This window comes from Caloenas nicobarica, chromosome 1 (genome assembly GCF_036013445.1).
Source record: "Caloenas nicobarica isolate bCalNic1 chromosome 1, bCalNic1.hap1, whole genome shotgun sequence".
In the NCBI taxonomy this organism is placed as follows: Eukaryota; Metazoa; Chordata; class Aves; order Columbiformes; family Columbidae; genus Caloenas; species Caloenas nicobarica.
In genome coordinates this window covers 61,764,529-61,782,350 of record NC_088245.1, presented here as the reverse complement: position 1 = coordinate 61,782,350, position 17,822 = coordinate 61,764,529, and the positions used below count along the sequence as shown (strand labels likewise).

Sequence of the window (17,822 nt, the reverse complement as noted above, 5' to 3'; positions counted from 1 at the left end):
GACTATTTTCCATACTCACAGCCTTAATTGTGTGAGGGGATGATTGTTCTTTGTTTAAACATTTAGGATGGAGAATTGAAAGCGAGTGTATGAAATGGAAAGGAAAAGCACTATTTGTTGAGAAACGTGAGAGCACTCAGCAGCATCGCTGCTGAACCTCTCATCTGCTCATGCTTTGTGCATCTGTGACGATGCTCCCGACCTCAAACTCTGTCATCTTTCTCAATTGCTTCAACTGCAGGAAAAACAGAGTGCCGAGTAAAAACTATGAATAAAACCAGGCCTCTTGGCCTTGTAGTTTTCCCGCCTCTCAAGGCGTTTGTTCATTCTTTTGTGTTTCATGTATTTTAGCTGAGGCAGGACCTCTGGCTGGATGGGGTCTCCTGGGAACAGAGGAGGGGTTGCACGGAGTTGGGCACCGAGATGGTGGAAAACGAATGCTGAGCTCGGGGAAGGGATTAAAGCCCCAGAAACCTGAGGGAACACATGGGAGAGGGCTTTATTCGGGTCCAAGTTCCCATGCCTTCAGCACCTCCTCTCCCTGCCACCCCTTGCCACCTCCTCTGCCCCCTTTGCCATCCCTTGCTCTGAGTTGAGGGAGACCTGGGTTCGTGGCATGGTGGCCGGGTTAGGGTGCGAGTTGGGGTCCTTCTTGGCTCATTGGTTTGGGAGAGCAGTGGGAGGAAGCCAGATGGCGGTGGTAGACTTGGGAAGGGTGAGGGAAGAGAAATGGTTAGCAGGGAATGAGCCTAAAAGACTGGTAAGGGTGTGTAGGGGCAGCAAGAGAGCACCAGAGGGGAATGGTTGGGGTGGGGGAAGAAAAGGCCAGGGAGGAGAGGAAAAAGATTTCAGAAAAACAGAAGAGATTTTGACAGAAAAATATTATGTCAAGAGCTGGATTAAATAGAAGAGTTGAAAAGCGGTGTGTTCTGGAAAAAGAGGTTATTAAATTAGGGACTACTATTAAATGAAAAATTTGCATTGCCATTTTCTCTGAGTATTACTTAAGCTTTCAGCCTAGAAACCCTGTAATGAAATAGATACGAGCAAAATACAGAGAATGGAAAGGAGAAACCAAAACAAACTGCCAGTTAATTGTTGCATTTGAACAATAAAACATGATGCAGCATGTTACAACTCTTGAAATAATTACAAAATAGAGAAATACCAGCATCTGGTGGTGGGTAAAACACTGGTGTGCTGTCAACATCAATAATGCATGTTTATATTCACTCATGTATAGCTGTAATATAGTCATTCATATCATACCTGCATGAATAGCTGCACACATGCACACAAATGGTATCCTTCCCAGCTGAATAAAATAGTTTGACTGCTTTGCCTGCTGAGGACTCAAGCAGTCAATCTCAGTAAATCTTCCTTTCACTGTAAACAGTTCAGGTGCAATTCCCAGGCATGTAGAAGGACAGAGATGTGTTTTGAGTTCATGGAGCTAAGATGATTTATCTCAACTTGGAGAGGAATAACACGTGACAACTCCTTATTGTAAAAGTGAAATCAGATCAGATTTTTTTTGCTTGTTGGGTTTTATTATTTAACACAGCTATTATATATGCCTCCTTGGTAATGGCCAATTAATACTTAATGGAGACAAATGGAATTTTCAGCATAAAACATAAGGATTACCCCAAAAGCATCAGTCTTCTGCAATTGCTTCCTCCAGGTCAGCCCTATCTGCCACTCAATTCTGTGGCTTGAGAAAGCATCACTTAACCTGTAATTTTTTCCTGATTTATATTTTTAAGCTGAAAGTGTAAAATATTTTCAATTAAGATGCAGTTTTGCTGTTTCAGCTTTCAAGAACTTGTGGTAAAATTAACCCACGCAGAGCTGAGAGCAAAGCAAGACTGTAATATACCACAGAAGCCTTCTCTGCAGCCTTGGAATGTTAAAGATAGAGAACGAACCTAAATTTTTTTCACAAATAAGTGTTTCAGGACGAATTCTCCAAGCTGATGACCCTTGTTGTTTTAAAGATGCAATATTTGAATGTCAGAATTACTCCTATACAGGTGCATTTGGGAATGAATAAACCAAAAGTTAAATTGGCATGTGAATGCATATCAATCTGGCGCACATAATTTAAAAATGTTTGACAGTTTGTAGAAATAGCTGTAACTGGGAAATCATCACTAAGCCGATACATTTCCCGTGGGATCCTTGGGGGACCACATTCTGGGCTGGCACTAGTTAAATGTTCTAATTTATCATCTGGAACAAAACAGTTATTGATCAGGTTTACAGAGGGTGCAGAAATTAGGGCAATGGTAAATGGAGAGGAGGAAAAGAGCAAGTCTTTAACAGGGAGTTGTGATTACCTAGTGACTTGGGTGGCAGCCCAATTTCAGTGATTTCAGTAAGGGTGTGTGTATTGAGGAATATATTCTAGGTGATGCTTACCGAGTAGGGGACCCTCTTCTGTTGAAAGGAGGTCTGAAAAAGGTATGGTCAGTTCCCCCGCTGACCTGGCTGCTCCCCGTGCCACAGGAGGGCTAATGCCACCCAGGCACAGGTAAGGTGGAACATAGAGCCAGAAGGCTATTGGAGAGCGTCCAGAAGAGGGCCACAAAGTTGGTGAAGGGTTTGGAGGGGAAGCCGTATGAGGAGCAGCTAAAGTCACTTGGTTTGTTCAGCCTGGAGAAGAGGAGACTGAGGGGAGACCTCATGGGGCTGCAGCTGCCTCACAAGAGATAGGAGGAGGGGCAGGCGCTGAGCTCTTCTCTTTGGCAACCAACAACAGAACCTGAGGGAATGCCAGGAAGATGTGCCAGGGGAGGTTTAGGTTGGACAGCAGGAAAAAGTTCTTCATGCAGAGGGTGGTGGAGCGCTGGAACAGGCTCCCCAGGGAGGTGTCCCGGCCCCGAGCCTGACAGTGTTCAAGAAGAGATTGGACAAGGCCCTCAGACACATGGTGTGACCTGTGGGGTTGTCCTGTGCGGGGACAGGAGTTGGACTCGGTGATCCTTGTGGGTCCCTTCCAACTCAGGACATTCGATGATTCTATGAAAGAAGGGAGGTTGTACTTGGTCATCATATGGATCCTGCCACAGCCTTTGCTGTGGTGCTGTGTCACGGAAGGGCAGCCTGGTTTCAGCAAGTTGTGGTGTCATCTTTGAAATGTGTTCAGAAGGAAGCAAGCGAAGTGAAGAATTTCCTAGAAAACTTGCCACAGAATGGTGGAAAGTTAAGGGCTGCCTTGATAACATCTAGGTTTCTGCACGGAGAAGAGAACTATGGCCATAAGGCGCTGACAAATGCACCACAAGATCCAGTGTCTAGAAGGTGAGGATAGTTCAATTCAGATTAGCAAAAGAGTATGTCTAGTGAGGAGAATTTGACATCAAATCAGTTTCCCAAGGTGGATTTTTTGCTCATGGCAAATTTAGAAATAAGATGAGCTGTCTCTCTGAAAGATGAACTACAGCTTAATTGGGCTTTGTTTTAGGGAAGTCTTCTGGAAAGGATACTTTCCTTTTTTCTCTCTCTCTCCTGCTCTTTCTATCCCTCTCTTTATGGGACCTCAGAAGTGTGAGAACAGAATTTGTTTCCTATGGAAAGAAATTTAAGTCCCTGATTCTGTCTAGTTGTTTTGGTGTCCATCTCCTTCAGAGTTGTACTGTCAGAGTGATTCTGTATTTTAGATAATTATTTTTCACCAGCTGCAGCATTACTAGAAATTTCACAGTGTGTTTGGCAGGCTGTCAGTGACTGAAACCAAATTTTATTATTTTGCATGCTAATTATGATGTTATTATTACCAATAAAGACCAGATACATATCCAGTATTCTGGAGGCTCAGAAACTAAGCCTTGAAATACTGTGAGATTCCTTCATTCCTGTTTAATGCAGAAGAAAGCTAATGGAAGGTGGCCTCATATATTACTATCCCATGTTGTATAGCATATCCATAATATTTGGAGGAAGAGTCTCAGTCAATTTAAATTTTTTAGTCTATCCAGCATCCTATTTGGTAGCAATTCCAGAAGATGTGTCTTTTGCAACTGCCACCTGGTTTGGTTCCCCTTTAAATGTACTCTTAGGAAGTAAAATCACAGAAAGATCTTTCCTCATTCACTCCTTTTTCCTCTTGGATGTGGAGTCGGCATGCTTGGCCCATCCACTCGGGTATGTGTGAGGCATGACTGCATTTCCTCGCTGTAGATAAAGTGCATCAGAAGGTTTTAACTGAACTCATTGAAACGATGGGAGCAATGGCAGGAGATAGAGGAAGGCAGTAGAACCGCAGGCACTGAAAGCTCATACATTCACCACTCTGAAAGGTTTTCTTGTGTTTGGGGAATTTCTTCTTAGAGAAAGACAGACCCAGAGTGCTCAGTACATCACCCGAGGTTGGCTGTAAAGCTGGGCTCTATAATGGAAATACAGATTATGCTAATTGAGATCAAGTTTTATAGTGCTAATGTGTATTTTACTCTTCTGTGTGGTGAAGTGCAGCCTGGGTCTGAGGGAGCTGACAATGTCCTATTCATATGTAAAATGTTTTGAAGGATCTGTGGTTTGGAATGTTTCAAATCTGCCGCATGAGGGGATTCTTACATCTGAAAGCAATATTATCTGTGTACAGCTCTTCGCTAACAGCGAGAGAAGAGTGTGTGAAAGCAGCTTCTCAGCCTCCGTGTACGGATGTACAGATCCTGCTGGAAGAAGGCAGGAGAACTGGAGAGCTTCCATGGTCCCATGCCGTGCTCTGCAGACCCAAACCTGCCCCAATCCCAGTCAGCTGAGGCGATAACCAGCTGTTGGAAAAGTAGAAGATCTTGCAAAGAAGCAGATTGCATCTCTATGCTTTGGGATTATGTGGAGTTCAGAAGTATTAAACAGAGTAAACTCTGGGAATAAGACAGCAAAGCCCAGCTGTGTATTAATTATTAGTCCAGACATTTTGCAACTCGCAGAACCAGGCCTTTACTGTCTGTGGTACTTTTTTCCATTTAATATCAGCATTTGGCCTTTGCATTGCCAAGGAAGTAGCATCCTTAATTTGTAAGGGCTCATCTGCTTATCCAACAAGCTGCAGTCGTAATCCTCTTTGCCATAATGAATGACTGCTCTGGAAGTGATTACTGCAGGATTTCATACTTTCTTTCCCGCTTATTAAATTGTTTACTGATTCTCTTTTGTAAAGAAAATTATTGTTCATAAATCACAGTAAAGTATCAGGAGGATGTGATCACACTAAAAATACCAGGGGCACTGCTTCAGAGGTGGTAAATCTTGTTCCATCTGGACTTGTCTCTAGGACAGAAATCCACTCGTGGCAGTTGATTTCTGTTTGTGTCAGGTCAGGTGTGCGTCTGCGTTTGTGCAATACTTCTGCCTGAAGTTCAAATGGAGACCAAAAGTTTGAGCCTTTCATCGCTCTGGGTTAAAATGACTGCTGCAGCTCTATTTTCTGTTCTGCTTGGCTTGTGAGAAGACTTACTGTGCATTTGAGTATATGTGTAGCAAATATGATTTTGTGTTTCATCTTCAATGCACATCTGTTGAAGAACAGCAAAGAAACAGTAGCTCAAATAGACTGCAGCTGCAGCAGCTGTCGTTCTCATTTTGACCATGATTCAAGATAAATGCTTTTAAAATTACAGCTTTCTAAAGAAACCTCCCTCCTTTAAAGGTTTTTCTCACTCTCTTTTTTTTTTTTTCTTTGAGCAAGCTCATACATCATGTTTGTTAAGTAGACTGGTACTGACAGTGTAATGAAAGTAGTCAGAAATACAGAAAAAGAAATTTAGTTTCTCATTATTTTATGACAATGCAAATGTAGGTTTTTTTCCGCTGGACCTACGTCTACACAGTTTTCATTTGAACTTGCATCAGAGAGATGGGATATAGCCAACTATTTACAGGCTTCAAGAGTAGGCTGATAAGAGGAACAGAGAAGAGCATTCAGCTCTTTGCTGTAAAGAAAACCCAGCAGCAGATGTGCCTGCTGATGTGGTTACAGTGAATATCTAGAAATTGGAGGGAGACATGTTTGGAAACCGGTAAGCTTCACTATAATTTTTCCAAACTTCAGAGATTAGTGCAGTCTCGTTTTGCAAAACGCATGGCTAACTTCTAGTCAAAAAGTAGGAAAAAGTGTAACGTCCAGAAAGAGGGCTTTTCTTTGTATTTTGATAGACTGAATCCACAGTGTTCTTTCATGCAAATTCATAATATGAATGTTTGTTTGTCAAATACATATAGTTACATTTGGTCACAATTCCTTATTTTCTTACCTCTTTTGTAGAAAGATGTGTTTGAAAGGAAAAAAATACAAGAAAAAAAGGAACAAGGAATTTAAGTTGATGTGAATGGTAAATTTTTTTTAAAAGAGTTTTTTATTTATGAAGACTTAGAAATAGTTCTGGGAAAAAAGAAGTAAACCATTTTGATCAACATTTTGGGACATCTGACTTTGCTGATGGATGGTGTAAACCACGACGTACACAAAGATTAGCAGGCAGCTTGAGGTGGTCAGCAATCCATCCAGAACTGACCTGTGAAGTACTTTGGTGCCCCTGAATCTGCCTTTTGTGCCAGAGAAGACAAGGTTGTATCAGAAAAGTTACGGTTTGTAGTTTGCACCCACAAAAACTTACTGCATCAAAAGCAGTGTATGCCTGTGTGTGATAAATAAAACAGAGCTCTCCTCATGTGAGAAGTAAAGCCTATGGAAAAGTCTCTTGATTTAGGCCTGTGGATAATTTCTTGAGACTTCTAAAGAAATTCCGTATGGATTAACATTTTAAAAAAAATTACTGGAGAAAAGTTGCTCATTGTTCATTAACAGGAAAGATGTTGTGCTAATTTATGCCACATGCAATGTCCGTAGGGTGGCCAAGGATCTAAGTCTCTGCATAATTTCACCCAAGGATATTAACTTCCCCACTGTGCCCAATTAAACCCATCCCCATGCTAATCTGAGAACAAACAGGATAAAATACAAATTTATTTCTAGAAATCTGTCTAAAGCAAAAAGTAATTAAACATCCCTCTATTCTTTGGAAGGCATTTACAACCTTTGTAATTAGTGATTAGAGCTTAGAAGCAAATGTTAAGATTCATTTCCTTGCCGTGCCAGGATTTATTTCATGTAACTTCAACCATCGACCCATCTAGGCTTGCTGGCCGATGGAGAGGAGATGAGCCACATCCAGAGGCACGTGGGGCGACCCGTCTCTGCAGCTGCAGCTCTGTTAATTGTAGAAGCTTAAATGAGTCACTTGGAATAGACATCTCACTTCCAAAAATGATTTTGATCTGTAGCAACTAATTTACTTTGTGGAAGTTTTTAACCTCTTTGCCTCTGTTTTTCTGGTCTCTGAACTGAGGACTGTTACTTTACTGGTCCATGGTCCCATAACTAGTGACTTTGCTGCTTATCTCAGCCATAATTATTTCACTAAGATGTGACCTCTTCTTTGTTTTTCATCCTTCACTTTTTGGTATCCATCCACAGTCTTACTTCAGTATGTCCCTCTGGTACATGAGTAGGAGTGGGAACATCAGGGGAGGGTGGGATGGACATGTTGCATCAATGACTCAGTATTGCTAACTAAAATATAGCATCCCTGTTCCTTAGGTGGGGCTCTAAAACATCCAGATTTTGGGATTGTTTCTTTGCCATGTACGTACAGCACCCTGCTCAGTAAGGTCTCTGGTTTGTCTGTGATGCACAGAGGTGTGACACGGGGTAAGGTGCTCTGGCCACAGATTTTGGTTGTTTCTCATGCTGAGTAAAACCCTGTGTTTCTAGTCAGTGTCTGGTGTAAGGCAAAAAATCTGATTCTTCATTAATGTAGAGAATAAGAATTATTTCCTTCTCTGCATTTAAGACTTTGGCACGGTCATATACAATACCTAATCTGATTTTTACTTTCTAAAAATAGATCACACAAGCTCCATCAAAGAAACATGCAGTTTTGCCTTAAGAAAACAAAAGAGGCCAGACAAGAGTTTAGTCATAAATCCTTGTACCTGTGGTCTCCAGATGAAGGACTGATAAACTAGTCTAAAATCCTGAGCTGAAAGCAGCGAAGCACAAAACCCCAGATGTCACAAGATGTTATCAATCCATGGATCTTTGTGAACCGCTGCTGAAGGATTAGTGTTCATAAATCATTGCCGAGAGGGCTATCTAAAAGTCTCCTTACTCAGGCTCTAGAGCCACTGCTGGGTGACAGCATTTGCATTCACTCCTCATGCTCCCAGTTGCTGATTAAAAATTAACCCTTTCATACCATTCGGTGTCCTTAGCCTGGTTAGTCTGTAGAAGGGAGCACAGGAATTTTAATGAAGTTTGAAATGCGGTAGTCTTTTTGTCGCTGAGTTTCGGATTTTGTCTGCAGTTTGGAGCTGGCTGAACTCTTGCAGAGCAGCTTGTTGTCAGTTATTATGGAAGGCTCGTTTTCCTGAAGCGGAACGGGCTTGTTACTAATTAAAAGCTTCTTCAGCATTATTTTAAACCAAGAGTCTGAAAGTTATGTGGACAGGGTGTTCCAAATTGCAAAAAAATCAGTCCACGAGCCTCTGACATACTCTAGAAAAGGGCTGCTTCTGAGGGTCACTTAACTTCAACTTTGCCCTGAGTGTTTTCATGCTTCAAGAATCAGCAAATGTCCTGAGTTGGAAGGGACCCACAAGGATCATCAAGTCCAACTCCTGTCCCCGCACAGGACAACCCCACAGGTCACACCATGTGTCTGAGGGCCTTGTCCAGTCTCTTCTTGAACACTGTCAGGCTTGGGGCCGTGACACCTCCCTGGGGAGCCTGTTCCAGTGCTCCACCACCCTCTGCATGAAGAACTTTTTCCTGCTGTCCAACCTAAACCTCCCCTGGCACATCTTCCTGACATTCCACCGGGTTCTGTCTTTGATCGCCAGAGAGACGAGATCAGCGCCTGCCCCTCCTCCTCCCCTTGTGAGGCAGCTGCAGCCCCATGAGCTCTCCCCTCAGTCTTCTCTTCTCCAGGCTGGACAAACCCACTGACTTCAGCCGCTCCTCATACGGCTTCCCCTCCAAACCCTTCACCAACTTTGTGGCCCTCTTCTGGACACTCCCCGGTAGCTTTATATCCTTTTTATCCTGTGTTGCCCAGCACTGCACCCAGTGCTCCAGGCGAGGCCGCACCGGTGCAGAGCAGAGCGGGACAATCCCCTCCCTGGCCCGGCTGGCAGTGCTGGGCTTGATGCACCCAGGACACGGTTGGCTCATGTTCAACTTGCCATTGACCAGAAGCCCCAGATCCCTCTCTGCAGAGCTGCCTTCCAGCATCTCGTCCCCAGTCTGTACGTACAGCCAGGGTTGCCGTATCCCAGGTTCAAAATCCGGCACTAGCCCTTGTTAAACTTCATGTGGTTGGTGATTGCCCAGTTCTCCAATTTGTCCAGATCCCTCTGCAGGGCATCTCTGCCCTCAAGAGTGTTGACAGCTCCTCCCAATTTAGTGTCATTGGCAAACTTACTTAGCATTCCCTCAAGTCCTGAGTCCAAGTCATTTATGAAGACATTGAAGAGCACTGGCCCTAAGATGGATCCCTGTGGAACCCCACTAGTGACTGGTCGCCAGCCCAACATAGCCTCATTTACTAGAACCCTTTGAGCCCAGCCCATCAGCCAGTTACTCGCCCACTGCATTGTGTGTTTATCCAGCTGTATGATGGCGATCTTGTCCAGGAGGATACTGTGAGAGACAGTATCAAAGGCTCTACTGAAATCCAAAAAGATCACATCGACAGGCTTCCCTTGGTCAACTAGGTAGGTAACCTTGTCATAGAAAGAAATTACGTTTGTTAAGCCGGACTTTCCCCTCATGAACCTCTGCTGGCTGGGACCAGTGACTGCATTGTCATTCAGATGTTTTTCAGTCACCCCCAGAAAGTGTTGCATATGCAAAATGCTGCCAAATTGAGCCTTGCTTTTTTGTCCTGAGCTTAGTTTGCCCTGAGCATAATTGTTGCCAGTACAGATGGAGCAGTAGTTTTATAATATCATTTACAGATATATGCTTATGATTGAGCTATGGATGTCTTAGTGTCTATGAAAAGGTGTTTAGCATAGTATTTGAATGTGTATTTCAATGTTTCATGGTATGTATCCAATAGCAGTGATTTTCTGTGCTGCTTTGGGGTCATAGCAAAAGTCTATGTGAGAGTTTGGAAGACAAACCATGTCCAAATCTTTAGCTGAAGAGAATCTCTAAACCTTCAGTATGGGCATAATCAATTATTCTTGCTTTGCTTTCAAAATTCAGGATGTTTGAGGGCAGCAGCTTGTTTAAACATAGCTAGAGATGCTGAAGATGTAATCGTTTTGATGCTGCTCTCTCGCCTGGGCCAAACGGTACTGATTTTTCTGTCTAGGTTGGATATAGGGGATGTTTAGGTGAATGTTCAGCCCTAATCCGGTTGTTTAAGGTTGCTCTAGGAGAAGGGTACTAGGTTATGTACCTGTTCTTTCCTGGAAAGTATTAACCCTGGCCTGAAATTAGGGGCAGTTGAACAGCAGAAGAAGCAGGCAGAGTGCTGTCATTTTTCAGCCTTTCACAGAGAAATCAGTTCAAAAAGGAAGATAAATCAGACCGAAAAAGGAATATATTTAACTTGTCTATAGCTTTTTTCTTTAAAACAAGAATGGGATCCCATCTTCAATGGGAGTCTCAACATACTGCTGCCAATGCATACTTTTTCCTCAGCGGGATAACTTGTATCCCAAATAGGTGGAATGAATTATGTATATCAGCTTTAAGCAATGCTGTATTAGGGAATTTTGTCTTTGTACTTTAGGACCAATGTAATGAAAAATTAAATATTAATATGTCCTCAGAACTCTTCTCAAATATTTGTAATATGAGACAGTTAATTTAAGAGGCAGTGAACAGAGGTAAAGTTTTTATATTTGTTTTTTGTTATCTTGCAAGTAATTAGAATAGCCCAAGCAATGTAAATTTAATATTACTGAGTAGGAAATAGTTGCCAGATAGCAACTGGGGAACTTTTATTCTACAGAAGTCTTGGAAATGGGAGCCTCTGACATTCACAGAATTGTAGGATGGTAGTGAGTATAGGCAGCTGCTGAACGCACACACCTGACATTTGAAATGTCACTTGTTTGTCTCTGTAAGTCCAGCGGAAGAAGTGGCAATTATGTCTCTTCCAGCAGAGTCTTCTCTGTGACTTGATCCCACACAGGTTTGCGAGAAATTATTTTGTGTGCCCTTCTGACACTTTGTGAGAAGGTGACATTTTTGATTTTAAGTCTCCAGGAGACTTGGTTCCTATGATTTTCTCCCTGCTTTTTCTTCTTTCTCGATAGTCCCAGTGTTCACATACCTTTTCAGGCCAGTAATCTCCCTAGAGAAGTGCCACTATGTCCTCTGATAGAAAGAGGCAGAAATTGTATTGATGTGGCTTCTTCTTTTTAGTATTTTCTCCTGACATGTTCATCCTGTGGGAATATCAGAGGTTTCCCATTCTGGGACAGGGTCTTTTTAAATTAACAAGTACATTATAAATGTCTTCTGCTAAATAGAGGTGACAACTTAAGCCTGGTTCACATGTTTCCATGTGAATGATCTTCAGTCTCAGAAACATCACACGGAAAAATGAAGGCTTTATACCATGCCAGCCTGCCTGCACGTTCCCCCTCCCCACCTGTGCCTGTTATTCTAGGTGCTGTTGACTTGCATTTTTAGCTAGATGCAAGGTGGAGGCGACACCCCCTCTGGTAGGTGCTTTGCCATATGCATTTACTGTGTCACTTGTAACCCTGCCTCTGCCATCATGGATTCAGCACCCAGGTGACCTGGGGAGGAGATACTTGTAAACATATCGATGGTTGGACCATGGCAGGAGGTTCAGAGGATATTTGGCCTGGATGATGACCCGCAAGCACGTGGTAGGCTCCCAAAGCCTACCTTTCCAAACCGTGTTTTTAATTTGAGGGATCTACGTTTTAATTCATAGCCGTCTAATGGATCAAGACTGTGGCAAAACCTCTGGACGTTTTTTTTTTCTTCACAGACACTGGAAGAAGGTTTGATTGATGAGTGTTGTGTTCTCGTACTCAATGCACTGTAATTCACAGGTCAAATTCCTGCTCTTGGTGCTAGTGGATGTAAATAGAGTTTTCTAGAAGTTGTGCATGGATGCTTCTGTTCTGAACTAATTTAAGGCCTGCACATGTAGTTTCCTTCTCCCTGTGTGTATATACACAGTGTTAGTTGATAAGCTTCCATTCAGTAGGGCTGTTTATCTCTCTTGAGAAACGGAAATTTGGTGCCTAGTAACATGCTCTCCAGACTTGCTTTTAAATTAATGAATAGTGATTCCACAGATTTTAGCAAGATGGGCTAAGATTGCATTTTGGACGAATCATTCCTAGAGTTGGAAGAAAGATCTTGTTCTTACAGCTCTTGTATTTAAGTAACTAACTAACAATTCGTTCAGTTGCTCACAGTCCTGGTTAAATTCAGGGAACTGCTGATTTTGCTGAAGTTGCGATATTAACACTACTCTTTAGTCATTAAAGGGATTAAATGCTGCTGTCAGCTGCTTCACACACTTAGTGTGCATGAATGTGATCTTTTAATCAGTTCTTGGAGCCGTGCATATGCAATACTTATCATTAGATTATAATTAACTCTAATTATGTATGGAGATCAGCCCAAGCCATAAAATGTAAATTTACTATGTTAATAAGAAGATTTGGTGATGATAAAGGCCTTGATTTTTAAAAATTTTCACTACCACAATGGTGTGACAGTGTCTTGGTGAAAGAGGTGTTAAAATTAGTATAGCTGCAGTTAACATCCATATTACAGTTTTCTTACTGCAGATTGCTGTAGATGAGATTCAGACCCCAAAGGTTGTGTCATTCACATAATGAATGAGACAGTAGAAAACAGGTTGCAGGAGCCCTGAGAGGTGAGTTTGTCCACAGGCATGCCAGCAAGTGTTTTGAACTATATATAAACATTCCTGATAGGTATCTACCTAAGGACAATTTTGCAAAGGTGCGAGTAGGATTTCTGATGAGGAAAGGGGAATATTCCCCTTTATTTCCGTGCCGCAGTTAAATTCCAGGCACAAGTATTTTCCAGGTGTGCAGAGAGGTGCTGCTACAGCTGTGTCAGGGCGTGCTGTTCCTGACACCAGTAAACAGGGAACCGAGTGCTGTGTTGCTATGCTAACTCCACAGTCTTCTAAAGGCTTTATTGAAAAAAACAAACCAATTAAGTAATACTGGGAATCATAAAAAAGATTTAATGCTTTCTGTGACTGAGGTTCTACATTAGCATTTAGCATTTGCTGGGGAGACAGTTGCTTTTTCTTGTTTGTTTGTTTACATCTAGGAATCAAGTCTTGCACGTTGTGCAAATAATTTAATCTTTATGGCTGTTAGTGCTGCATATAAAGTGTTGCTGTGTTGATACCTGCTAGCTAAGTGAAGCAGGAAGGGATACATTTATGCATGTTACTGTTTACTGTGTTTAATGGAAATGAAAAGTAAAGTAATAAACGAGGGAGCACCACACTAGAATTATTCTTCTTGATTTCGGAACAAAGCATCAGTGTTTCAGGATCCTGGTTAATCACAGTCTAATGACCTGGGCACACTGAAATGTTCCCCTCTCCCTTTCCCCCTGCTCTGGTGTTTTAAATGGAAACGATGTGGTTTGCTGTTGACTTGGAAGGCTCCATTTTGGAAAGATTTCTCATAAGGGTGAAGAGCCTACAAAATGATTTTCGAAGCATCCCTGGACACAGTTCCTGGTACAAGAGTGTGGAGGGGGATGCCAGATGGGGACGGGGCGGACAGGAGCTTTGTAGTTAGAACAACAGGTGGAGGATGCCTCACACCCTCACTTTTGTGTTTTCTTCCTAAAACCACTTCCAGACACTGGAAGCTGACATTACTCATGCAAAACCTTTTTAAAGATTTACCTGTTTTAAACACCTTCTAAGTTAACTTTTCAAAAGGCACATTAGCACAAAACCAAAGAAATCTCGATACTTGGCTGCATGGCTAAAACACTTGGAAGTTAATCAGGTATTTAAATACCTAAATTAGAATTATAGCCTCTAATAACATTACTATCCTAGTTGTGAAGAAAATCAAAACACTTAGCCCGTTTGTCTACTAAGCATATATGTGAAGTGACCCGTATATATATATAAAGTGACCGGAGGAATCTACTATGTTTCCAGATTGGAACTGAATACAGTTTTCTGTGGTTCATACTACTTGATGCATCAATTATGATTGCGTGTTAGCCCTCTATTAAAACATTACTTGACTGTATTCTCCGACTCTTGGCTTGAAGCCAGCAATATAGTGTCTGCAAGTGGTGCAGCTCAGAACTGTTGCTATAGGACGCTTCCACCATTTCTGGTTACAAATCGTAGTAAAAGTGTGCCTGACTCTGCATAATGCCTTTGGATTCCCAGCAGGAACATCTCTTCTTCCCTTTTTGTTGTGTCTTAATTAAACCTTGACAAGACAAACCTCCCCTCGCTGCAATGCCTGATGTGGGCATCTGATGGCCTGATGGTCCTGCCGTACCTTGAATCCTGTGTTCAGTTTTGGGCCTGTCATTATAAGAAAAACATTGAGGTACTGGAAAGAGTTCAGAGAAGGACAATGAAGCTGGTGAGGGGTCTGGAGCACAAGTCTGATGAGGAGCGGCTGAGGGAACTGGGGCTGTTCAGCCTGGAGAAAAGGAGGCTGAGGGGAGACCTGATCGCTGTCTGCAGCTACCTGAAAGGAGGTTGTAGCATGGAGGGGGTTGGTCTCTTCTCCCAAGTAGCAACTGATAGGATGAGAGGAAATGGCCTCAAGTTGCACCAGGGGAGGTTCAGGTTGGATATTAGGAAAAATTTCTTCATGGAAAGGGTTGTCAGGCGTCGGAACAGGCTGCCCAGGGCAGTGGTGGAGTCACCATTCCTGGAGGTGTTTAAAAGGCATTTAGATGAGGCTCTTAGGGACGTGGTTTAGTGCTAGAGGTAGGTTATGGTTGGACTCGATGATCCTGAGGGTCTCTTCCAACCGAAGTGATTCTGTGATTGTCTGATAACAAGTGGAGCAAGCTGGAGCAGAGGAGTGTTTGCAGAGGGGGATGTGGGCCACGTGGTATTAGAAGCACAGGCGTGATCTTGTTTTCCTCATGACTGTAGATTGTGATCAGAGCCAAATGGCTTCTTATGTGAACTTTTATGACAGCAAAGGTCTAACTTGAAACTGATGATCTCTGCGCCTGCTGGCACTGAGATCAAGGTCTTGCCTGGAGATGCTTTATCATCCAAAATGCTCCTCAGTCAGACCTTTGACAAAGCCTTTGGTTTGAAAACCTGCTGGTCTCCGACTGGCATAACGTAGTGTATGTTGGTTTTCAGATCAGTCAAATATTCAGCTGCAATATGTAGAGCAAAATACAGTTTGCAGCAAGAAGTGCAGCAGTGATTGTATGTGCATTGTGTACTGCTGAGTGTCTCTCCTAGGAGAAACCAGAGAGTTAGGCCAAAAGCTTTGAAATAAGATGTTTTAATATTAGGTTCCTGTGTACTTCTTTATTTAGGCGGAGAGAGTCCCAAACGCTGCCTCTCAGGGGTGCTGCTTATAGGAATCCATCCGACTCCTCCCTGATGCTCAGAGAAGCAGGTACCTAGTACCGCTGATAACTGGGTCACTTTGGTCCCTATACTGGAAGTTGTTGGATAACAGCTTTTTTAAGAGGGCAACCAGAGAGTTTTCGTGTGGTTGTTTGTTTGTTTGTTTGTGTTTCAGGGTTTTGTTGTTGTTTTTTTGTTTGTTTGTTCTTGTTTTTTGTAACTTCCACAGTAGAGAAAGCATTTAGGTCTCGGAAAATTTCTAGGAAAAGTAAAACTAGGAATTAAGACACAACACTGTCTAGAATCCTGTGATCTGTCAGAAAATCTTTATTGCTGTAGATACTGCAATATGTTACTGCTAACCAATGTTACTAACCTGTATTAATTATTTCAATTTCCCCTTGCAGTAATGCGTAGAAATCCATTTGGGATGGACATTTGCTGCCGGAAAGGATCCAGAAGCCCACTCCAGGAACTGTATAATCCTACCCAGGTGAGTGTCTTGTGGCAATGATCAAACTTACCAGTCCAGCATACAAATACAGTCTCTCCTGAAGGTATTTAGGTCTGGTTTTCCTCATTTATATGCAGTAGCTGCCTTCATCTTGGAGAACTGATCCTGGGACCTGTAGAGTTTAGCCATAAAGTTCTATAGTTTGAGCTGAGGGCCTGATTTTTAAAGGTTTTCAGTCATCTAATGATATGCACTCCTCTAAAATCTTTTCTTAGGTGCCTAAAAGCCTTAAAAGGGCACCTTTTAGACCTAGCTAGCAGCCAAGGCATCATAATTTAAAGTGTCGATGGATGAACACACAGAGTGGCAAGGTGGGATGAGGGAATGCGACATGATATACATGAAACAAGGAGCGTGGTAAGACTGTAAATTGCAATAATAATACCTGAATATCATTTATATGCCTTTGAGGTAGCCAACTGCCCTTCCTGTCCTGTTTCTTGACCTGTCTAGACAAACACAATAGCTCATACTCTTCCTTGCACTGTGTGCCATTTAACACCTGACGGTCTTGATGGGAGTTTAGGATAATCTCAGCCAGAGTTCTTCTTGCAATAAGCTGTGCAGGTAAGCTACCTGAAATTCGTGCTCCCATTCACTCCTCGGGATCAATTTATTCCCTACGCATGGGCTGAATCTGAATTGGCACATTCAGGAGCTGCATTTCCTGTTGGCAGCCGAGAGGAAGTGCTGCCATTGAGAGAAAATGCCAGCTGACTATTAAACATATTTATTAAGGTTTAACAACCGCCTGTTATATATTTATCCATCAATGAATACATTGAGTTTTACTAAATTGGCTATTAAGGAAAGTGACTATCCCAATAAATCTAACTTGTTAGATTTAACAAGGCAGTGAATGTTTAAATACTATTTGATTATGAAGAGACTCACTATATAGTGTGCAAAATGAAGTCTAAGTGATTTAAAGTATTTATATGAAGAATTGACAACAACCAAAGATGTGAGATATCTGTTTTGTAAGTGCAGTAAAGCTCCATTTGCTCAATAGTGTTGTTTTTTGAATATAGGCTGACTTTCTAATTCAATTTGAATTCTGTGCATGGCTGGGAACATGAGTTTATCATACTAATGTACTGGTCTTTATTGGCCATTATGGGAGTTAGCATTGCGTAAATGGAAAGTGCATGTAAAAGCCCTGAAGAGGAACAATCCAGTGCTACAAAGGAAAAGTATTAGCATTTGCAGGTTAAATTTGAAGACCCTCTGCAGATGCTCAAGAAGGGTAAGTAAGGGAAAAGGGGCTGGCTAATTATTCTCTCTGGGGTCTGCTATGTGTCAGCCAAAACCTCTTCACCCTTTAACATTGTTAAAGGCCACCCCATACAAAAGAAATATCCCTATCCATTGAAGGGCTGTAGTACCAGAGCCCTTGCAAGCTTGGCCAACTGAAAAGGTTTCCTGAGCTGCCTGAAGCAGGGGACGCAGCTGGCATCTGGCATCTCCTGCACTGCTGCTCGTTCGCTTCTGCATGTCCTGACCAAGCAAACCATTAGCATCCCTTTCCAGGCCCACCTACGAACCAGCCAGAAAAGTCAATGTTTGAGGAAGCGCGGCAGTTCTTGCAGCCAATGTTGTACTAAGCAGATGACACCTTTTACGCCGAAGTGTTTCCAGCAGCTCAGTGATATCTGTTCTTGTCAAGTTTTTAGTTT

At 42.4% G+C, this 17,822-nt stretch overlaps 1 protein-coding gene across 1 annotated transcript in view; it reads left to right on the top strand.

Moving 5' to 3' along the window:
- The window catches only part of CHST11 (carbohydrate sulfotransferase 11), a 177,544-nt gene that overhangs the window by 63,616 nt on the left and 96,106 nt on the right, over positions 1–17,822 (top strand). The window contains exon 2 of the mRNA XM_065653485.1: positions 16,040–16,125. Coding sequence (XP_065509557.1) covers positions 16,040–16,125 — 86 coding nt within the window. The remainder of the gene's footprint in view (positions 1–16,039; positions 16,126–17,822) is intronic.